At 40.5% G+C, this 24,798-nt stretch overlaps 1 protein-coding gene across 2 annotated transcripts in view; it reads right to left on the bottom strand.

The window, feature by feature from the left end:
- Positions 1–24,675, bottom strand: part of LOC111653379 (voltage-dependent calcium channel subunit alpha-2/delta-1) — a 58,039-nt gene extending 33,364 nt beyond the window's left edge. For both annotated transcript variants that reach the window (XM_023403975.2, XM_087173388.1), the window contains exons 1-6: positions 24,359–24,675; positions 18,133–18,214; positions 17,733–17,849; positions 4,211–4,270; positions 3,441–3,476; positions 2,391–2,520 (exon numbers count right to left, since the gene is read on the bottom strand). In XM_023403975.2, the coding sequence (XP_023259743.1) occupies positions 2,391–2,520; positions 3,441–3,476; positions 4,211–4,270; positions 17,733–17,849; positions 18,133–18,214; positions 24,359–24,447 (514 nt within the window). In that variant the 5' untranslated portion in view covers positions 24,448–24,675. The remainder of the gene's footprint in view (positions 1–2,390; positions 2,521–3,440; positions 3,477–4,210; positions 4,271–17,732; positions 17,850–18,132; positions 18,215–24,358) is intronic.
- Positions 24,676–24,798: the final 123 nt, after the last annotated feature.

The raw sequence follows: 24,798 nt of genomic DNA, 5'->3' as shown, positions 1-24,798 counted from the left end.
GCTGCTGTCAAGTTTGTTCACGTGAGGTACACCACAGGTGACGTCCAGTGTTAGCAACTCTTTTGAATAATGTTATATTAAAACTTAAAAGTCACCTCCAGAACAGATATTAACTAAACCTTTCCAAGGAACAGGAAATAAGTTGCCATGGATTAAGTGAGTTACATTCTGAGGTACAACATAAGCATGCTGAATTAGCTATTATAAGCTCCTGTTTGCTATGCACCATCGGATGCGGTGACAACTATCACTGGATTACTTTAATATTGAAGAAAACTTCAAAACATGAGGATTCTGGGGTTATAAGGAGCTTCTTTCTCCTCTGATCCATTAGCAGATTTATCAACTGTTTATTTGCAATGGACATCAGACATAATTGTATTACTGGAGATTGTGAATCACACAGAATCTAAGACTATGTGTATCATGTCTGTATGTTCAGGTTTGAATTAATTATGACTCAGATTTTAGACACAAAAATTAACACTAATGTGAGTTTAAAAGGCAGATGGTTTGGTTTGGATATCAGTGTTTCGATACAATATGTGAATAAATGTAACTAATAATAGACATGAGTAGCTCTCAGTCACTTTCACTTTGAGAGGCTGGAGACTCCTGCTCTAGCCTAACTAATTCTAACCTGGTCTCAAACTCAAAACACACACACACACACACTAGCAGCTCAGTGTATCTATGCATACTCATTACAGGTTACCAATAAACAGCATCCTTGAAAGAAAGGTAGTGTGAGCAATCATGGCACCCAGCCCAGAATATGGCCAGAGAGGTGTCTCTGGGAAAAAAAATGACAAAGTCACAACGAGTTCAAAAGCATGCTAATAAAGCAGGCTTGCACTTTTACAGATAGCAGACCCTGCCAACAGTGTGTGTCAATCCCCAGCCCTCATTTCTGCCCCTGTGTCTGGGGTCACTGGAAAGGTGAAGTACGTAACCTTGGGGCCAGACGGTTCCCCAGCAGGCTGAGGGCCATGCTGAGGACGTCACTCCATTCAGCTGTCCCTCCAAGTCACTGCTGACGCACCACATCCTACTGTACGCTAATTACTGAATATCTAAACACACACACACACACACACACACACACACACTCACACACAGACACACACACACACACACACACACATCATGAATATACAAACACAAGCCAAGCAGCCACAGTGTAAGCTGGTGGTTAGAGAAACTCTCCTGTAATTGGTCTCGTGTTTAAACTTATCATGAACTGTGTGTCCTGGTGAAGTATCCTGAAGCAAGGCATTGAATTTCTTTCTCTCTCCTGTCACACTATGATAAATGCATCACCCAAGTGCTTCAAATGTAAAAATAGAAGAAAAGAAAGCCATTCAAATATAATACATAATTCAGGCCACAGTTAAGATATTCGACAGACCATCCTTAAGTCATTTACATTCAACTTGAGCTGTGCTAATGTCAGATGGACTCTGGAGTATCAAATTATTCTGAACCACTCAAGGTAAATGTCAGCACCTGATGATGAAATGATCAGAAATGTACTTTTATAAAAAACTGGGCAAATACACTCTTTAACAGATGCACATATGTTTCATATAATCTTGGATTGTTTAACACACTTACACACATACACACGACCATCGGACATAAAATGGCCCACATTCTATTTTATAACAGTACAGTGAAATTACTCTTACTTGGTTATAAAAATGCTAACAGAGCAAGGGAAAATATAGTACAGCCACCTTATTTGATTTCACAGAATAAAGTGTAAGCACCATCTATAACTAAGTATAAAATTTGGTATATTTATTATACTGTGAAGAAAAGACACATTTCTAAATAGAACCTTTACTCTTGTACTCTTGGAAAATGTAGAAAACCTACAGGACTATGTAAAATATATAGCCATTGGTATTATGTGAGATCACAGCTAGAGTTTGTATCAAACAAAACTTTTATTTATAATTGCATTATGCTTTAAAAGCTATTAATTACACACCTCAGAACACATGAACAGATTCAATCAAAGGACTCATTATCAAAACCTTTCCTGAAAAGAAAATGCATTCCCACACTCATGCTTGGAGGTTTGCTGAAACAAAGCCTGAAATCATCATCATCATCATCATCATCATCATCATCACATCAATCTCTTTCATTAGAAAAGAACAGAGGGTGTTCATTTACATCCCAAGGATACACAACTCAGCCAAGATACAGTAGAGTACAGGGGAAGATCCGATTATGCTGTGTCACTTTTTTTTTTTTAAACCATCATTTAGCTACGGGTAAATTTGCTAGAGGCGCAGTCTGTAAACAACAATTCATAATGGGTCGGTGTGTGAATTGTATCCATGGTTACCACTGGGGTTGTGTGTTGTTGGATGTGTACTCACAGCCATCATAGATGTCAGTTGGGATGTGGACAGCTGTGTGATTGTGATCAGTCAAACGCCTAAATGATGGGTCCTCTTTAAAGTCTGGTCGAATCCTGTATTTTCTTCCCTCTGTCTCATTTGCATCCAGCTGGGAGGGAAAGAAAAAAAAATCAAGATGCAGACAGTAATGCTGACCGTGAGTTTAAGACATCATACAGAGCCTCTTTGTTCTATTTGCTGAGGCATGCTATGACGTACCGACAATTTGTGGGTTTGTTTAAAAGCTTTATGCCTTAATGATAAGTCTGACGTGATAATGTCATCGCTGCACTTTTCACACCCTCAAAACTTGTTTGAGAAAATATAGCATCATCAACTGTATGCTTGATGAAATCTTGCTTTTTTTTCTTTTCATCATCTTCATTGGGGAGGGGAAGCAGGAGACAGCCAGATTGTCTGTGCACCTTGTGGAGATTTATAACTCCTGCCGTGCGTTCACCAATTTACATCAATGAGAGCAGCGCAGACAAATGTAGGAGATGGATGAAGAAAAGCATGATGAGATATGGAGGAAAGAATGCATGGTAGAGAGGGAGTGAGGTAGCAAGGAAGAGAGAGAGAGGAAAGAGCAAGCGGGGGGGAGGGGGAGTGAGTGTGAACAGTTACTTCCTAATAAAGCAGCAGTGTAGCCAGCTCATACATCTCATCTGTCAATTAGAGAAGAACATGGCAGAAACCTCTTCACCTGAGAGAGGGAGGGAGGAGGGATGACGGAGAGGAAGCTACATGGGGAAAAAAAAGCATGGAGAGGAGGCAAAAGAGGGAGGAATTGCAGTAAATGGCTGAGGCCATGATAGAAACTGAGAGTGAGAAAAAATAAGACGTGAATAGAGGAAGAAAAATGGAAGAGAGGAGGGAGGATGGGGGGGTGAAAGGGAGGACACGAGAGAGAGGGTGCTTTGTAGCAAAACCATATTACTGGCCCATGTCCAAGTGTGACCTGTGTGTTTGCAAGGGCTTAAATGGAAGGAGAGCAAATAGGCAGAAGGGGGAAAAAAGCACACTCACATTGTCCTTTGCGTTGTAATAGGAGATTTCATCATCCTGTAAACAAGACACACACAAGCAGAAATATCACTCAGTGTGTGCTTTAGGGTGTTGCACAAAGACACGTAACATTTATCTAATGATGAAATGCTTAATACATTTCTAAACAGTTCTTTATTTTGTTGGCAGGCAACTCCATTAGTTAATTCTCCAGTTTTATGTTAATAGACACTGGTCTGCACCACCAGTCGAATGAATACTGTATGAGTTAAGCTGAGTGTGCAGAGTGTTCCTCTTTTTACATCTGTGTCTGTGCGCCTGGAACCATTTGCAATGCTCCAGGGAAGCATTTCCCTGCCATTGAGAAAGCAATATAGTAATTCACATCTTAAACACATATATAACTGTCTCTCTGACAAGCATTTTTCCTGACCACCTCCGTTACAATAGTCTGCCACGGTGGTTCTTAGAAAGCAAATTATCTGCCATCTGAAATGAGAGGCATAGTGTGTCATAACAGTGTATAATATGCAATAAGCCTATTTACTAATGGAGCTGTAATCACTGCTGATGACAAACGCAAACATAATAAAACCTACGACAATCAAATGAATTTATTGCCAGTAAATCCAGAATACGCCCCTCTGTAATGTTTGTGTATCTGTGTATCTCCCCGTTTTACCACCATACTATATATAACACACACACATAAAACCTACACATGTATATTATATAGGTATTCCTATATGCTTGTGCGAGCATTTGTCTGTATTTTTGTGTCTTTCTGTTACCTCAAACTCGTCTTTCCACTGATGCTCCATCTGGAATTTCTCAGCAGCTGTGGCCAGTTTCTGGGGAGAGAAATATGACAGGGATTTAGATTGGAAACTGCACAAGGCATGCTTCCTTCACTGCATCGGTCTAATTATAGAAAACCTGAGCAAAAGAGAGTACGTTAAAAGGCACGATGGAGACCATCCCAGAGACAGAGAAATGATGATGATCTCACTCGCACAGCTCAAACCACAGGGCTATCACGGTCTTACAGCACTGTTCGCTAAAGGCCACGCCGCAGAGTGTCATAATGTCAGAATGAAAAGGTTGTACTGTAGGAGGATAGTGTTAGTGTGTGTGTGAGAGACGGAGAGGGTGAAAGAGAGAGGAATTAAGAGAAAAAGGGGGGTCAACAGTGTAAGAAATGGCAGATCATTGAATAAAGAGCAAGTGGATTACTAACTGAGAGGCTGTCAATCAAATTGGATACTTCTAAATAACAAGGGGATATAAATGTAATTGACCTCACCTTTGCTCTATCTCTCTACCATGCACACACACACACACACACTCGTACTGGGAAATGATACGATTTATCGCACTGGAAAATATCTTACACAGTACAAGCAATAAAAAGGACAACACACAAACTAAAGTGCACATACTGTATTTATCAGTGCGGGAACAAATGGTGATTGTAACTGCAAAATTAAGAATAACCCTTACAAGAACATGATGAAACATAGTTGACAGGTGAAATAATTCAACCATCATTGCATTTCCTCCTCAAAGCTTCACTTTTATTGGCAGGTACATTGATATGGAAAAGGTAAGGGGCTTGAATAAAAGAACAGCATGTTCCCAAGGAAGACAGCAAGGCCAAGAAGCAAACCAAAACAAACCCTTTTGCACAACTGTATATATGTTCACCCAGGCAAATCCACAGTGATCAAACCTTGGCCTGGCCCTGGCCTGCCCTGCTCAGACTCTACAGGGTAATGACAAGCCTGTGGAGGAAAGGATTGCCCTTAAATAAATCAACCTGTGTGACACACTGCCTTCCTTCACAACAGCAAGGTTGGGATGGTGTCAGAGAAACTCCACTGAGGGATGTATTATGAATTAATCAAAGCTATTTGAACTAATGAAGATAAACTGTATTTACAGCTGAATGTCATTCTGATATTCATCTGTTGGACTCTGAAAGTAGGAAAGCATAACATCAGGCATGCCAGACCTGTGCAGGAGTAAACCCTGGATGCGATGCTTATAGTATATGTAATTCTGTGCTTTTACTGAGTGTGGGTATGAATGTGTATGTGTGAGTCTGTGACCATGTGTCTGCTGTCAGCAATGGTTCCATTCTTGATCAACAGTCCCATCCCTTTGGCCTCGAGTCCTGGGCTCTGTTCCAGACCTGTCTCCACCTCCTCTGCACTGGCTGTCAGCAGCTAAATATACATCCTATTCCAGCCATAAACACACACATCCCAACACAAAATAGTGATCATGAAATTATTACACACCATGTTCACCATGCACAAAAATAATGTGTTCTATCACCGCGTCAAGCACTGAATCATATGATTTCCACTTACAAAGTGTGTCCATCAAATGCACGACGCTGACGGTTGTTTTTACCCGACACAGATGGCGTTAAAACTATTTCAGTGACTTGGTCTGCAGATCTGAATCCATTGCTGTAATTGAAATATTTTTGTATTTTATATATAAGTAAATATTTAATTTTATAAGTAATCTGAAAACATGTGTGATGTAGAGCCACATAATTCCAACAGATATTTAGTATCTTGTTCTTTTAGAATCTCCACATCTATGATAACTTTGCACCAACAAGATGTAACCTTGCAAGAACAAGTATCAGTACAAGACTGCTTTACCAATGTTTTACAGTTTACAGTGTATGGAAGAAGAACCCAGATAGAACTGGGTGGTCATATAAAAATCCCATTCTGTTCTTGTTTATAATTCAATTCAGTGGCACCTCAGCTGCAGATACACCCAAGGTTTGACAACTTTCTAAACAAAACCCTGGTTCTTCATATTTTTCTTATTTATTCAATAATGGTTTCATGAAAAAAGAGAAGATGGGATTTAAGGCTGGAATTATGTGCCACCTGAGGGAGAGCGAGGGCAGCAGTTCATATCAATGCTGAAAAGGCCAATTGCAGGAGGTCTTGTCATTGAGCTAATGTCGAATGTCAGCTAATGTCAATGTAACATCACATTATGATTATGTCACATATGAGTGTTATCACCTGGGTATAAATCAAGACCACCTCTTGCAATATGTTGTTATATGTTTATAGCACTGTACCACGGCAAATGCATGCAGAAACAGAGAGGCACATGATCATATGAATACTGATTACAGATCTTTCCTTTGGTTCAGGACTTCTCTCTCGGCATGTTGTATGTGATATGATAAATGAGTGTTAGCAACTGCTGTTCAATACTTCATATATTATACAGTCTAACAATTTATGTGACATTAATAGAGTTGTTCCAATTCCAATACTAGTATCAGAAATGCCTCTGATACTGCCTAAAATACTGGATCAGGAATTGGCAAGTAAGGGAGTCTATGCACCGATCCAATACCATGTAAGGTAATGATAAACTTTATTGTTTCACACCCAGATAAAACAGCAGTTTTCCTGGGAATAAATTCTTCCTCGCTGATCTAAAACAGTAGCCTACACAGGAAGTTGAGCTGGGCAGCCAGTGGCAGCTACCGTTATAGAGCTGCGAAAAATAATTGATTTCTGGTAAATAGCGTAACATTAGCCATTGGCTGAGGTCACTAATGGACAGACAGCAGTCTGGGTCCAGATACTGTCCTGGATCCAGACTATAACCTTTAAATTACTGAGAATTATTAAATGTTGACTGTGTGCGTCTGTTTTAATAGGCACTGGTCACGTGATGTTACTCAGCCAATCATTGGGGTTCGAATTACTGGCTGAGAAACGTGTGGTGAGATGAGAGACAGTCGAAGAGCACATGACAGTTTGCAGTAGTTTTAAATTCTTTTTCCATATTTTGTCAAGTGTGAAAACAACCAAAATGAACACTGTAAGTGGAATACTTGATTACTACAAACAAAGAATTTTAACAGCATTTGTCTAGGAATGATTCTATACCAAGCTTTTTGATCCATACAAGCAGCTGATCACTGCAACTGTGATCACTATGAGCAGTTTCAACTGTAACAAGAAAGATTATCTGGCATTCATGTTTAACCTTTGGTGCCATGTCATACAGCAATGACAGCAATCATCTCACATCCCTACAGGGTTAGTAGTATACAGCTCTTAAAATTGTTTTTAATCGGTAAGGAAAAAAAGGGACCGGAACATGTCTATACATTATAGGACAATGTCGGCCTATAGTATTTTGTGTCAAAATGCCCTTCTCCTTCACACTGTATATGAACATGCACATGTAAATCTATGCACATGTAAATCTGTGCACACACACGCACACACACACACACACACACACACACACACACACACACACACATGAGAGCAGACCGACAGGGTTGTTAAAAATTCATGACAGGGCTTTGACGAGGCTCCTCTCCCCTCTGGGAGATATGGGGGAGGTTGAGGAGGAGTGTGTGAGGAAAGATACCTAATTACCCTTCTCTTTTTCTCTGCATCCCTCTCTGTCTTTCTCTTTGTCAAACACATACACACAGATAGGTTATCAGGCTACCTAAAGAAAGCAACAGCACAATCAAATCCTCTCTAGACTACAGAGTCTTGATTCGATGAGGCCGCTTCCTGAGTGACAGTTCACCAGTTCATTACAGAGCTACTGCAAGTTGCCGTCTTTGCCAGTTGATTAGAAGGCATAGTTGCCTCATTGAAACACACAAATTTAGCACTACAATGGTTTATTTAATGGGAGTACATAACACACTCCCTGTAGCATGCTTGATCTAACCGCTCATTAGTCTTCCTCTCACTTACTACAGTATAGATACCCAAGCTCCACACCATAATAAGCCCACTCTGTCACTTGATGACCACTGGAGACCCAAGGAGAGCCACCACTCCCCTACAGCCTTAATGGGAAAAGAGGGCTTCATAGATTGGAGACCAGGAAATTGGCTCTGGTGAGGTAGGGAGGTGGAGCGGTTAAAGGAATGAGGTGCTTGAGTGAGAAAAAAGAGCAAAGAGGAGAAGAAATTCATTAAGAATCATGAAATCTAATCCTAGGAGGCAAAAACCTTCAATACTATCCACAGGCAGCATTGCTGATACAAGTTGGTTAGCTATATCTTAATCCCAGTTGGATATAAAAATGGCCAAATGATGACCGCAACAACTGTTGTGCCTATCAATATTCCAAGAGCCATAATATAGTATTTCTCATTTCATGCACCTTCCACTCTCCATGTGGCCTGATGTATGAGATCATTATGCTGCAGCCACTGAGAGCCACAGAAACATTTGGAGCTGGCCTGAGTGTTGGATGCAATTGGGGTCCTACCTGCTAACCCTGCTCTCACCAGTCTTAGTTCATTCTGCCAGGGCAACCCGCCATGCATTTAGTGAGAAAGCAGAACACAGCTTAAAGGATAGACAGGGAAGATGAGACAGGCTCTGCTAAACCTCACAGAGCCTCCCAGACTCCCTGTGTGTGTGTGTGCGCGTGTGCATGTATGTGTGCGCGCGCGTGCGTGTGCGTGTGTGTGTGACTAAAGGTTCCACACACCTGAAATCAATGGGCCATTCAGAGCACACTGCCTTCTCCCACAGACAACAAAGCAATACTCACAAGAGTTGTAACGGTCTAAAAGATCATTAACACCCACATCCAGTCCTATCTTTCCCTTTTTCTTTTCTGACAGCGTGTCCACATTCATGAATGCCGGTTATCTTTTCCCCATAATGAGTCCAAACTCAAAGGGATGGCAAAAAAAAGTTTTTAAAAAAATGGGGGAGGTTTGAAGGGTCAGCCTAAGAAGCAGAACATAGAGGAGTCTGAAAAGGAAAGAGGGAAAGACATAAATTATGAGCAGATGGATTAATGGAAAGGACAGCCCAAAGAGAGAAAAACAATACTCAGACTCAGCATGATTGCAGTGTTCGTAGCTCTCATTAAAACTTAGCTTACGAGACTGAACAGAGGGATGATGGAGAGAGAGATACAGATATATATAGAAGGGTGGGTGGGAGTTTATAAGACAAAATGATGGAGACTTTATCTAGCTTTTGAGAAGGACAAACAAATGTCTGATGTATACATTGTATTAGTGTGCGCATGTAAAGACGAATAACAGAAGCAATGGAGATGAAAAATGATCTGCAGGAAATAAGAGGGAAACCTGGGTGAGAAAAGAGTTGTAGGGAGAGGAAAGATATATTCCGTTTGAGAAAGGAGGCAGCATGATAAGAGAGACACAGAGGTCAGAACAGATAAAGAAAGGTTGATTTCAAATTCCAGTTTGACAGAGAACTGTGGCTAAAGGCCAAGAGCTGGACACAGGAGAGTTATAGGAGACTGGAGAAGGAGGGCGACAGAAAGAAAGGGATGCAAGGATTGAAGGAGAAGGAGGAGAGATGAGCGAAAGGGAGGGAGAGAGAGAGAGAGAGAGAGAGACAGCATCAGACAGAGAGAAAGAGCAGAGGTATCTGCAGCTGTGAGAGCCCAGGGGAGAGCCGTGCCGCTCCACATGGCTTCTCTCAGAGGCCAAACCCTCCGATGGGAACAGTAAATCTACAGCTGCTCCCCGTTTCATCCCCTCCCCTTGACTCTTTTACTTTCACATGAGTATGTCAGAAACGTGTGTATCTCCTGCTGTTCAAACAGCATATCATATAGTATGTCACCTGATCAAATTTCACAGGTAATCTTTGTTAACAACACTGAATCACTGAGACTAATGTTCTTCTGATGTAAAATATGAAAAGAAGAGGCCACTTTTTAAAAAGGCATTCTTGAAAAAGTTATACCCAATGGATTCATCAATGGTTTATGACAATTTACTGATACTTTATTCACCAGTTATAAGCCTTTAATAGGAACAACTTTTGTATTTCCAAGTTGTGAAAAATCCTACTAGCTCTGTTATTCGGTAATAGTGCAGTTTTAAATGTTATTAATCACTAATAAATGCTCATCTGCTTTTTGTTCCCTTTTTAATAAGGCATTGAGTCGGTAGTTATAAATGTCTTTAAACCTGCCGGGAACTGATTTTTTGGGCCACTTGAGGTCAGCGGAAGTTGTGAACACAACACTGACATATCATCACTTTTTAAGGTGTCAAATTGTTAGCAAATAGTTGGTTGTTTTACTCATCCAGCAGTTACAGAGCAACATTAGCATTCATTTGGAGTCATATGTCTGGCCCCCTAGCAAATGTAAATTCAATTTTCACCCTTCTGTTTGCGGTGTGTTTGGTCTCCTAAGGGAAATATCTGACTCCTTAGCTGCTAAACGCTTCACTCAGTTTGCCATACAAGTTGATGACTGCCTGCTGGGCTTTGCTGTCTGCCGCACCTCCACTGGTGCCTTGGAGTGCTCTTCCAGTGAGGCCTCCGCTTAGGGGAAGCCAGAATGAACACCTCGATGGGCCTGATCAGGTCATCAGCTGGGGACCACAAGTCATTGATGTTTTGCTCCTCTAACCACAGTAAATCTCCTGGTGGCAGAGCAATGGCAGAGATCTCTCACTAACTATGTTCACCAGCTAGTTGTTTGATGCTGCAGGTAGTGTACAGTCGGTTTTCTTGTCCAAACTCAAATTGTCTGAAACTCACTTTAAAGTGTAAAGCCAAGATGAGCTGCAGATTCAGTTGAAACTTTCTGTAAGTTCATCTCATACACTTAGCATACGCTCACCCACCTGTCGCTCAAAACAGAACACCCTCAATTATACAGAACTTTAAGCCTTAATAAAATTAAAATGGTTGGGTTGTATAAAAATTCACACTCTATACAGTTGCCATGAAGGAGGAAATTAGTTATAGAGACCACAAATATTTTTTGTCCCAGGCTGTTAACATGTTTATTCCTGCTGTAAAGTTGCATATTATCATATCGAGTCTATGAGGATTGACTCTCACTTTTGGAGCCAGCCTCAAACAGCCATTTGAGTCCTTTTTTGATATCCCTTTTTAAATTTTCAAACAATCTAACCAATCAAAAGGAAATGCTTAGAAACAGTGTCAGAAAGCCACAAAGTTGACATGGATTGTGGTTTAGAAACATTATCTCAAAGTGGTGTAAGACAGAAACTACTAATTATCTTGTTACATCTCGATTACTGTAATTATAACAGAGTATCCCAATATTGATTCTGAAAAATGCTACATGTCACATTTAATTTGTGTTGATTATTATCAGATATGAAAAACAAAACCTCATCTCTTGAGAGCAAAAGGTCATAGCTGTGTCCAAATCAAGTATTCAACGTGAGCACATCCTGATCTACCAACACAGTTTGGATTTCTTCTCCATGAATGTATTGGACATTTGCCCCTGGCCTACCATAAGTCTAGTTAGAATTCCCCATCTGCACTCCTCCCTCCCACTCTCTCTCTTTCTGTCTATCACACACACACTCATAAACACAAATGCTGGCACACAGACAGAGACACATGCAGACACCTCTTGTCTGCTTAGTATGATCAGCACACAGCGGAGATGGGAGTTTGAGTAACATCTGCTCTAGAGACTGGAACATCTCTGATCGTATCATAGCCTCTGCTCATTACTGCCTTACGTTAGCGCACACACATACACACACACACACACACATGACAACATCATAAAGTCACATCTTGTGCTCATTATTATAACATTGTGACAGCAGGCAACAGATTAATAAAAATATGGCCCAACACCTGGGGCACAACGACTCTATTAAACACATGCACAAATTACACACGAAACACACACTTCCGATTAAGGGGAGGGGACTGATTAGGATTACATTACAAATAACTACTAGAGGATATAGTTGTTGACATGCTTACAAGTCGCAAAGAAACGAGTGCTGAACTGTGTCTTGTTTACAATAAAAGGAGAGTGTCTGCCAAGTAAAATATTTTAATTTCATACAGAATTATTTCAAATATGCTGGAAGAACTACTATACATCCTAAATGTGTTGTTTACATAGAGGTACAAAACACAATGGTAGCAAATTTTTTACCAGATTTTCCTCTCTAATGTAGACCTTAAGGTGGCATCATGACCAGAAATCCAAGTAGATTTTGTACAAAGAAAAAAAGAAAAAGGAAATCCTGGGGAGAGGTAATCTTATGAAAGACAACAAGCACATAACCAGACAACAAGTCTGGTTATGTCATGTAATGTGCGTGTCAGGGACATTATTGGTGACAAAATGGATTGCTTCATCACCGAAGAGCTTTGTGGTGACTGTGACACCCATTTAAGAGACAGATCCTGTAAGCCATGAGCTCTTTACTACAAAATGTCTGATGAAGCTGGGGAATCAGCTACTGCAGTGAAAACGAAGGTTGAACATCTGCAGGAGAAACACTATTTCACAACATTATGTATGATGACTTTGTCAGTGTTGTAAGACTGAACGTTAACTGGGGCAGTGGCATTGAGACTGTCTGTAACAGTAGGAAATTAAACAGAACATTAACATTTCATTGCAGATATTTCTGACAATTGTTTTTGCAAGCTATTTAAAGCAGTTTTATGGTGATAATGACCTTACCCTCTCCAGTAAAAAGGTACTTGTAAATGTGCTGTGTATTATCAAAGGGTGTGACACAATATTATAGTTTGATCACTGTGTGTGATGCCCATGCCATACTAGGTAACATCGAGATCTCTCACAGAATAGGCCATACAGTGTATCTGCTTCCACTGACTGTAAATGATGAGACCTTACTCGCATCATCTATCTATATATCTATCAATCTATCTCTGCAGCAAAATCCTTGTTATGGTTTGTGACTCACAGTACTGTGACTGTTGAAATTGATGAAATGATTAAAATTGATGAAAAAACAACCATCTTCTGGCCAATATTTTTCTAAATGCACTACTTATGGTAGCTTCAGAGCTTCAAGGAGTGCAACACAGATGCATATTGTGGTGACTAACATTGTTTGCTACATACTGATTTCATGAAGAGTTGAGAAGTGGATTCTGCTGCAGGACATGCAAGCCATGGCAGGCTTGCAAGTATCTAAGACTGGCATTATGAAATAATAGCAATCACTTGATGTTCACTTTTAATACACAGATGATTGCATCCATTAAAATGTTTAGTTCAAAAATGACAGCCTCATGAAAATGTACGATTTCAATAATTTTCAATAATGAATGTAACCAGTAATCATGATGCCAGCACTGGAAAAGGAAAATACATCATTTTCAAGACACACAGACTAACCTACACATAGCCACACCACTTCACACACACAGTAATGTGCTTGCGTGAGTGCGCGCGCGCGCACACACACACACACACACACACACACACACACACACACACAGAGTCAGAGAGTAGTGAGCCACCCGTGTCCTGTAGAGTTTTAGTGGTGGTGGCTGAGGTATTACTCTAAGTAATGTTGTAGACCAGCTCATTAGTCACTGGGTAGAGCAGCTCTTCACCTCAGGAGAATGGAACTGCACACACACACACATATACACACAAATACTGTACACACACACCCACACACATTCATCTCATGCAGATTGTTCCAACAAAAGCAAACAACCGCGGCAGATATGTGGCTCCTGGTTGTTAGTAAGAGAGAGAGAGAGAGAGGAAGAGAGAGAGGAAGAGGTGGACTGTGGACGGTACCTTGATGTATGAGCTTCTGTATGTCTGTCTTCAGTGTTTTATCAGATCGCCTTTTACTTTAGCAGTTCTGCAGCATCAATAATTAAGTTTTTAATTACAGTGTACACAGACAGCAAGACAAAGAGAGAGCAGGCTGGGGACAGGGGAGGGAGAGATGCGTTGAAATAATTGGATCTAGCTCCAGGCACATCAAACACTTTCACAATGTGGTCAACTGCTTTTGACAAACATTTTTGGTGACTCACTCTCTCACTCTCTCTCAAAGTGGTAAATATTGACTCTTCACCTCCGCATAGTTCCATGCTTTTTTAGGACAAGTAAACATGTCCATGTTAATGTACGTGTGTATATGAGTATAGGGACTTGCACTGCACTGTCTATACCATTGCCTATTCATACTCTTTAATAACATTGGCTACTTAATTCAGTCTAATAAAAACTATAATATAGGCTAGGGGCCTCTGGAAATTGACTGTAAGTGTGCTGAGTTGACAGACATAAATGCGACTCAGACCAGAGAATCAGAGAGGACACTCAGGTAAATGGATTTTATCCCAGAAAAGTAAAGTAGATGTGCATATACTATATGTGACCTATAATAAAATAAGTGGATATGGATATGTAAATTAAACTAAATGGCAAAGCAAAAGAGCTATCTGAACTCATTTAGTATTATTGGGCTAAAAGACTTATCATTACTGTCTCCTTAGCAAAACCACCACCTTACCCTAGCTAACTACAAGCAACCATTAGGTGATAATTATTTACTTGGTCAAAAAGGGCACTTCACTCAGAGAGGTGAAAAGGGAAGTAGAATGAGCCCCTAAAGCCACTATGTGTGAACGTTTCCTAGTAAGTGTGTGTGTTTAAGTGTGTGAGTGTTCCCTGTTGAGATCAAGCCACAGTATAAGTTGTAAAACCTTTGATAAAGCGATCTCTCCCTAACAGTGTGCAGCCAAGTAGTCATTAATAATGCATGTTACACTCTGCCACACACTTATTTATGGAAGCATGAGTAGACACACATAGACACACACTTGTGTCACACACCTGTGGCTAGGTAAACTGTGGCCTTTCAAAGGTCATCCATCATACAGAGTTAGAGATCAGAGACGGAGAGACAGGGAGGACGAGGAGAGAGAGTGAAAGAAAGGAGGCAAAGGGAGGATGAAAGTTTGAAAGCAGTCGACAACTGAGTGAAAGTGGCTCAAGTGCCTTGGGCTATCTCCAATTATATTGACATTGAGAGTCACTCCCAACCTCATATCAAAGGCATTGAACAAGAAAGTCCCAACTACAATGAAAGTTCTCTTCCTGTATTCTGTCTGATAAACTTTACAGCCAAATCACTTCACTTAACTTAGAAGATTGGTCAGCAAAAATCAGCTCCAAGAAAAACCACTATGTCTGCTGGAACGGTCTATGTATATCAAGTTCTGATTTGACTTTGCTGGTGTTTTTTGTTTGGTTTATGTTCACTGTGGTTTATCCAAGAAGCCCTAGAAAAGACATGGAGTCACACTTGAAAAAAAAACCAAAACATTTTACATTCTGAGCTCAAAGCCTTTTTTTCTCTCATCTCTCATTCTACCATCCTGTGCACCCATCTTCCTTTGCTCATCTGTCCATCAATCCAGTCATCCAACATGTTCATGCATTTTGCCCTTCTTTCACATTATCCATTTATCTCTGCATCCATACATCTCAGGACAGAGAATCAAATATCTGTGTGCCTTGAGGTTACTCGGGAGAAGATGAGACACAAAGACGCAATAAAGAGTGAGAAGTGATTGATGTCCGGAGGTTCGATGCACTGTCAGTGTCAGGCTGGCTGACCCCCCCACCCCCCAACCCCCCGTGGCCACCTACCCTTAATATACGCATACTGTAAACACACACACCAACACACCACCTGACCTCCTAACCGTCTCTTTCTTTTATCACTTGGATTGCACGCTGAAGCCAATTTCTCCTTGCTGCTTATGTGTCTCATGGCACCAGTACTCGGAAAAATGATAAGAACACCGGGGTGTTTACTTAACATACACAAGACAGACACTTGGCACTAGATATGTTTATGAACATTCATAAATACTCCCTCTCCATTCCAAGTAAGACAACAATGATGACGCCTTATAAAGGCAGAGTAGGGGATGCTGTGAACCCACTCTGAATGTATAAAAACAGTTCAATCTCCTGATATAAATGAGCATCTCTGACCCACTTCTGGGCATAATGGGGAGGGGGAGAAAGGAGAATCTCCCTAGGGTCAAAGCTCTCATTATCACATTGAATCCGGCAAAAGGAAGACCTCAGTCCCCACTTTCTACTCTTCTGTGAGCATGCTTTACCCATATACAATCTATATTTATGACCTATAACATCACACAAGTAAGTACATCAATTCTATACATATCACATCACCACTGGTATGCTGTTACAAAATGACCTTAACTACAAATAAATAATACACACCATTCAGATAGTAACTTGTGAAAATGTAGAGGCCTCTAGAAGGCTGTTGTTCCAAATATTTGTTTCCCTCAGAGGAAACCTTTTGTTATGGAAAAACGTCCCAGAACCTGTTGCCAGAAAATCATAAAAAAATGTTATGAATGTGACTTCCTCATTTAAAGGATCACTTCAACCAAACTCACACCAATCACACGAGGAAAACTAGCGAGACACCTCAGTGAGATGAATTTTTAAATTAATAAATAAAAGCAAGATGGTGGTACAATAGGATACTTTATGTTTTGGCCAAAAACAATTTGGCCTAAAGGCACATAATATATAATTGATCACCAAAACATTCTTCAAAATCTTTATTGTTATGTCAATTATGCTGGTTAATGGAGGATCATAGATCATTAGATATCTGACAGATATTCAACTCAACTTTATTTAATGTATTGGAATATAGCAATTAGTAGTCCAACACGGGTGTTAAATTTGCCCTGTAAATGTAAAATATAGAAATACAAAATAAAAAGATAAAGTTACTATACATTTAAAATGGTATTTTCAATCTTTTTACTTTGACTAGATGTCAGGATTACATTTCTACCATTAAATCTTCCCACCAACACTAAATTATAAGAGGTGTTGTACTCTGCAGCTAAAGCCCTCAGGCTCTGCGTTGTGGTTCAATCCAATCCTCTCCAAGTTAAACAGCCAAGAACAACAAGCTTATTTTCCACTGGCAAGTCTAAATCTTTTTTCTTGGTTAACCCTATCCCATCTCTCCAAGAGCCCTTTGGTTGGACTGCCAGCCTATCAACATAGTCCATGATCAAGCTAAAATAATCTGTCCACCAAGTTTCACATGTAAGCTAAATGCACTGAGCTTGTTCGTTTCAATACAGGAGGCATCATGGCAAACTATTTCTTCAATACAAGAATCCGTATATGTGCATTCCAGCTTGATGCAGCAGCTACCTTTATGAAATTTGCATGATTAAATGTCACAAATATGTCATACGTCAAATTTAATCATGCAAATTTAATAAAGGTAGTAGCTGCATCAGCGCTTCATTAAATCTTCAGAGTTTTCACCACATACACTTTGGCTACTGAATGTACATAGTCAAGACTACAGCAAGAACTGCTGGAAAACTTCTCTCTCTCGCAGCCCTTGTTAATAACTCTCCCATCCTGCTCAGCTTTCAAACTAACAAACTGACAGTTGGTTCCTTTGAGTGGGATGAGTCGTACCTTCAAGGCAGCAGACCTCTTCCGCAGCAGCTGTTCAATGTTCCTGGCTGCTCTGGCCACCAGCTCCTCTGCGTCGTTTTGTTCCACAGAGTAGAGGTGCTGGTTTCTCAGGAAAATCTAGACACATACAGGGAGTAGAGATAGTATACAATCACACATGCATTTGATGATTTATTAAAACCTGGTGTGTCAGATTTTTTGTTGTTTTCTATTTAGATGATGAATCCAATTTTGCTTGAAAACAAACAATATATGATTTTCGGAAAATTCTAGGGCTTAATTAAAATTTTAAACAAGGACATGTGCAATGTGACGTCCTTTGTGCATCGATATGTACAATGTTGAATTTGGATTATGCATCTTATTTGTGCATGTGTGTGTAGTGTTTGGGTGTTTATACCTGAGTGAGGCTCTTCCCAGCTGTGGCCGTGTCTGCTAGGGTGACAAGCTCTCTCTGCATCTGATCAACCCATTCTTTAATCCTACGGGAGAAAGCAATACACACAATAAATCTTGTAACTCAGATGTAACCAGTTTAGATGACACATCACAGACATTTCACCGTGCAATTAAACTGTCAATCAACTTATCTGACATCTATCATCTAACGAGACCATCCAAGTCACACAGCGCCAAAACAAACAAGACCAAAGAGAATCACGCCGATAGGTCAAGCAAAGTGTCAACCAATCAGACCAGGAACAAATACAATGTCCTTTAATCCAACATGTGTCACTGGGTGTCAACCAATACCATTACTCTCTCAGAGTTCAAACATGAAGTCAACCAATCAGATAAGTGTCAGCCAGTGTTGTGACTGGTGAGGGTGATGTGAGTGGACAGGTGAGAGGTAGGAGGTGGCCAGGACCGACGTGCTTGTCTGTGTATCAAAGAACTCCAGGGACATCAGGTCCAGCCTGCTGGTGCCACACACTGGATTATACCTTTCTCTCATCCTCCTCCAATCATCATGTCAGAGCACAATAAGCTCACAGCATGTATGATAATATACTGACATAGTATAGCCCTCCTTGACTCCTGAACAAAGTGGCTTTAGAAAGAGATAGATGAGAGGAGAATGGCAAAGACCTAGGACACTATGCATTAAGTGACACAATGACTTGATAGAATAATCCTGCTAAGAGATGCTTGCAGTAGCAAAATACTTGTGTGCATGTAGGTGCATTAATTCACCATATATGCCGCCATGCATGCACACACACACACACACACACACACACACACACACACACAGGGACCGAGACAATGACATTAATATTGCATGAGAATGATAACAGGTTGGCACTGGATACAGTCATTATCATCTGTTCACACTAACACAGACTCAACTGTGACCCTCCACCCAACCCCCACTCAAACATAAGAAATGAACATATAAAAAAATAAACAGGCAAGCATACCCTAGAAAATATTCCCCAAAAATTGTCACTGCAGCAGAGCAATGAAAGTCATGCAAGTTATGAAAAACATATCCAGCTGAGGGAGGTGATGAGATACAAACAAAAAGAGAAAGGTACAGAAGATGAAGAAGCCAGAAAAGAAGTGGCAAAGACGCATCAGGGACACAAAATCCACAGTGGATGAGGAAAATTCAGAGCAAGAACACTTGTGGAGAAAGATGAGACACTTTGCAAGAGAGAGAATACCACAGGGGATAGTACAATGTGAATCTGTTTAGGAAGGTGGAGATATTAGAGCAGGGTCAGGCATAATTCAGCTGCTATCCTGTTATTCCCAAAGCCAGATGGTTTAGGGGTTGTGAACAACACTGCCGAGTCAGACTTGGCAGAGCCTTATGGCTATGTGAAGGGAAATTAACATTCGTCCATATACTGTATGCTTTGGTGATTTAGAGCACCATTCCTGTTGTTTGGGTGTTTTGCTGCCAAATAATAAATAATTAATTTGGTTAAAGAGTTGTGACCAAACTATACCGACATTTTATAGTAACGGACAAACAATGTATCATCAATAGTATTTCTTAATTAAATCACCATTTCTTAATTAAGTCTTTGGTATTTATATACTGTAACTTTTTGTTACTTTTCATAATAATGACATACCAGTAATAACCTAATGTCAGCAGATAATAACAGTGATGTCATCTGACACCAGTCATCTCAGCCAGGCTTGGAAACTTCTACACATTGTTTTTGAAAAGACTGTATCGAGTTGCATTATGGGAAGTCTAGGATTGAGAGTTTTTGTAGTTTGAACCAAACTAGCAACTAAAAGTCACCAGACTATCTCCACCTCTGATCATTCTTTCTCTTACGAGCCCCCAACTTTATTGAAACATATGGAAATATAATACTAATACTATAATACTAACTTCAAGCAATTCCTTGTATCAATGCCTGCGTAATTTTCAAGGCCCATACGCTCACTACGAAAGTTGCGTAGGCCTCCGCAAATTACGCAAGGTCCCCGTGTGTTAAAGCAGGAATCAATGTTTACAACTTTGGGAGGACGAAGAGGAACTATCTTTCTGGTCAAGAAAAGAAAAGAAAACATCGTGAGAGTGAATTGCGTGGACAGCAACAGGTAAACGTGTTCTCTGCTTTCCAAGTTTTATGTTAGCAAATAACAGTATGCTAATATTTAGGTGCTAGCTTGCAGTGCATCTCTCTAATCTGTCTGCCCCGCTAAATTAGCTTGGCAGAGCGTCTCTTGTTTTGTCTGTTTCTTGCTTACCTGCTACTTCCAGGACTTTTCTGTGACTTTGTGTCTGGTAAAAGTGAGAGTGAACGCCAACTAGCAACTGTGTTTACAGACTGCAGCCTCAGAAATGATAACCACATCGCGCGACTACCAAATAAAACTTGTACTTTCCAGCAGCAGCAACCTGTGGGGACTAGTCCACATAATACATGGCGGAGATCATTTTAAAACAAGGCAATGACCATCTAGTCTCTCAGTCGAGCTTTGCAAGATGGATAGGCATTGACTATTGATTCAACATTGAACTTAAATTCTTGTTGGTTAGGCATATTGGGCAATATGGATGCACATCTCTTAGTAAACAATAACCATTATGTATTAACAAGCCATAGAATAAATAGTGTTTTGTATTTGAACATTTCTAAAAGGAAATCTGGGGGAGCCTGATGCAGCTGATAAAGTTCATAATTAAAGCTGCTGTCATAGCCCATAGGCTTATATATCAATAAATCTTATCAATTCCAATCCCTAATTCTGGTGGGGATACAGGGACTGTAGATCTATGTCCAATGTGCATGTGAGAGCAGCATGACCATCTAGATTTCTTACATGAGAACATACTTGGCCACTAAAACAAACTCTTCATGATTTTTGCTACACAGTAAGATGTTTTGAAACTGCCTCTCCTCTTTTGTCCTCTTCTTGCCTCTTGTTCACTGTCTTCTCTTTAACATTCTCTCTTGATCCTCTCCTCTCTCCCGTGTCCCCAACTCTCCTAACAGCAAGCTGATTGTAAGGTGTTTTAGTGGACCCTTGGACCCCTAAGCTCTCAAAGCCTGAAGCATTGACAAGACAATTGTGGGTCGTGTGTGTGTGTGTGTGTGTGTGTGTGTGTGTGTGTGTGTGCGTGTGTGTGCGTGTGTGTGCGTGTGTGTTTCCAGGGGCTCGACATTCAGAGAAGCAGAGGGCTATCTCTCCAGAGTTTAGTGAAATAAACTGCTACCAGTGTAAATCTCTATAACAAAAACTCTCAGGTGCTGACAAATGGATGAGACAATACAGGCTGTGGTGCAGTATGTGTGCATGTGTTCTTCTGCACAACCAATATAGATTACATGAACTTTTCTCTTTTTTAAAAAAAAATCTATTTAGAATATTTTGTTGAAGGCTTCAGAGAATTGTCTGATCTTCAGAATAGCTCAGCCCATTCCTCACGTTACTGAATCTTGTGTATGTATATTTGCTTTGTGTGTGTGTGTGCGCGCGCCTGTGAGTTTAAATACCAAACACTGCAATGTTCAGACAGAGAAGTCTTGGCTGTAAAGTGCTCACCTGGCTAATACAGTAAAGGACCATAAAATAGAAAGTTATGCTACCCCCCAAAGCTATAAGCCTGTTGCTTTATTATGAATATTCGCAGTCACATTTGCTTGTTAAATAGGTGTTAAACGATCAGATGTATTATCCATAGGCATGGAAAGTCTCTGCACATTAATTCTTATCCTTAAACTATGCATTTCCAAGCATCCCTTGAGGTACCAACCTGGTTTAATGGCAATCTGTCACACTGTTATCACACATATTGTAAACTCTTATCAATGGCTAAAATAACATGATGATTTAGAGAGGCCTGTATAGTCATAAAGTCAATGTTGTTGAGCTGAAGTAGCAAAATTTTTCTGCTCTGGTTGCTGGGCTTTGATTACTGCAGCCTCTGGTACAACACTGGATAATTAAACACACACACACACACATGCACACACAAATGCACATACAAATGGCAACTGGGTCAGACACTGCCCTACATTGTTTTTCAGACACAGGAAGAGCAAATGAGAGCAAAACAGAAAGAGAGGCGGAGAGACAATACAAGAAGGAGAGAGACAGATGTTGTGGTACCATCACTTTGGAACTAGAGAAAGTAATGAGCTGGACTGTAGTGTGTATCTCAGTGGGAGGCTGTGTTAAACTACAGTCTAATTACACATCATTACCGAGGCAAAGACAGAAGTGGTCCAGTCCAGCCAGCAAAGCAGAGCGAGGCATGGAAACACCAACAGTAACGCTCCAAAACAACCCACAGTGCTCTGCTCAAGCTCTGTAGCCTATACGCTAACACACAAGTGGCCAATTCAGTCCTGCTTCAGACTGGCTCAGATACCAAAAAGTGGTATGACATGAAGTGTAGGGTTTTTGGATCAAGCTCTGACCAGCCCAGTGCCTTCTGTCTTTCTGTGCAGTTCAGCTTGTTGGTGATGTGACTCTGAAATATTCCTGGCACAGCCAACGTGAGTGATAAACTCAAAAAATCCCACATGATTTGGCGTCTTACATTCAAGAAAGCTTTTATCTAATTCTTGTTCTAATTCACACTGAAATGTTGCTCTAGAGAATCTAAGTTAGTGCAAAATGTTAAGTCTCCTGAGTAGTTACTGGAACAACAGATATTTAGGGTCATGACGAGACACAATTACAGGTTACAGTTTGCCAAACTCCCTTTACGTAATCAGTGTTTTTCTCTCCATCGGTTTGATCAGTGTAATCCGGGGGAATGCACTCGATGAACTTGGGTGTTGTAACTAGTTCATTTTAATTTCTTCATTTTATCTATATTCAAACACGCATTCACACTTTTCCTTCAAGATGTATTAGAGCCATCATTAGATATATCCCTCTCAGTATCTAGTCATGCAGGCAGCATGCAGGGTCATTAACTTAAAAGATTAATTTGGACACAATCATGTATATTTAGTGCTTGTTAGTTTTAATGAATATCTGTTAGGCAAGAAAGATTATCTTGTTTTTTTTGTGGACTGCAGCAGTAATGAAGGAGTACAGTATATGCCAAACGATCCAGGCCATAGATTTTCTTCTGCTGGGGACTGAAAGGGAGTGCCTTCAACAACCTCCTCTATTTCTAATAGAAATAAAGCCTCCTATGTAATGTGCAATTATAATGGATACTGGGGCCTGGAACTTTTTTTAGCACTTGAATCCAAAACATTTTTAGGATTCATGCTACAACCTACAGAGGACATGCCATTGGAGAGAGAACTTTAATTGGTGATATGTAATTTTTGGAATATCAGCAGTGTTTCTGTAACTTAATTCGTTTGATGTTGTGCAATTGGATTGCATTCTAATATTTATTCAGCCTTCAGTGACATTTTTTTTGGTTAGGTCTCTTTTGAAAAAGAGGTCATGTGTGTTAAGAGATGTCCTGGTTAAATTAATAATAATAATAACAAAGTATTTTTATCTGTAGTTAAATGCATTAATCATTGACTCTAATGTAAATAAAGGTGCATCCCCATCAGAATTCTAAACACATGACTAAAACCTGCTATTATAATTGTCTTTTAACAACAGTTAAATATTTTCTGATGCTGTTCATTTTTTAAATATCTATCTATGTGTTGATTTTCCATCGATGATTCAAACTCTTGAATGAATATAGCCTACCTCAAATTTATGTGGCCTTTAACTCTGTAGAGAGGCTCTGAATCAGGTGTTCAGGTGAAGAATGCAACTTTTGTCCTTTTGCATAAAGGAACAGGAACAGACGAGGCCACTGTAACTCCTCAACAACTTCATAGAGGAGCTGTCACGGTGTGGCATGGCCACAGTCACCCAGCAGTGACAAACTGCTGATTATGTTAGCCAACATTAATCATCACCTGGAGGCGGGCAGCCAGAGAAAAGCTGAAATATTGTCTACCCTTAAACGTGGGGCCCATCTTCTCAAAGATGACCACCGGTGCATGAATGAAACGACCTGCCCACCACACTCTCACACCTCCATGCGCGCACCTATTGAGCAGCCTACACACCGCGAGTGGCTCATTAGATGTAACACTTGTCTCTAAACGACGAGCACTTGAAACAAGGAGTCTGCAAATCACAATATTTACTGCCCAGAGTAGGATTATAATTGCTGTACTTACATGAGCTGTGTCGGAAACTGCGATGCCAAAGACATGTCCTGCCATAACAGGACCAGAAACACCCAGGCTCGTACCCTGCAGGTATCCATTGTAAAAAAAAAAGAGGGGGGAAATTCCCCGACGCGCGTCAACACCAAATGTGCTCCGCTCCCCTTCGCTGCCGATGAATGGGAGCGGTGTGCAGAAGCAGCAGCGTGAGCGGCAGTCTGTCGCTCCCTCACAGATTAACGAACCCTGACACCTCTAATCTGATCACCCGGCAATCCAGCGCTCTAACAGGTACTGGAGCCGGATATTTCAGTCTCTCTCTCTCTCGCTCTCTCGCTCTCTCTTTCTCTCTCTCTCTCTCTCTCTCTCTCTCTCTCACCCCCCTTGCCTCCCCTCCTGTTCAATCTAGTGAAAAAAAAAACACATGCTCCTCAGATCTTCTCATGGGGACT

Source organism: Seriola lalandi, unplaced genomic scaffold (assembly GCF_002814215.2).
Source record: "Seriola lalandi dorsalis isolate HSWRI2012SDOR001 ecotype SW California unplaced genomic scaffold, Sedor1 jcf7180002054188, whole genome shotgun sequence".
Classification (NCBI taxonomy): Eukaryota; Metazoa; Chordata; class Actinopteri; order Carangiformes; family Carangidae; genus Seriola; species Seriola lalandi.
The sequence above is the reverse complement of the archived record's forward strand: the minus strand, read 5'-3'. Positions and strand labels throughout refer to the sequence as shown.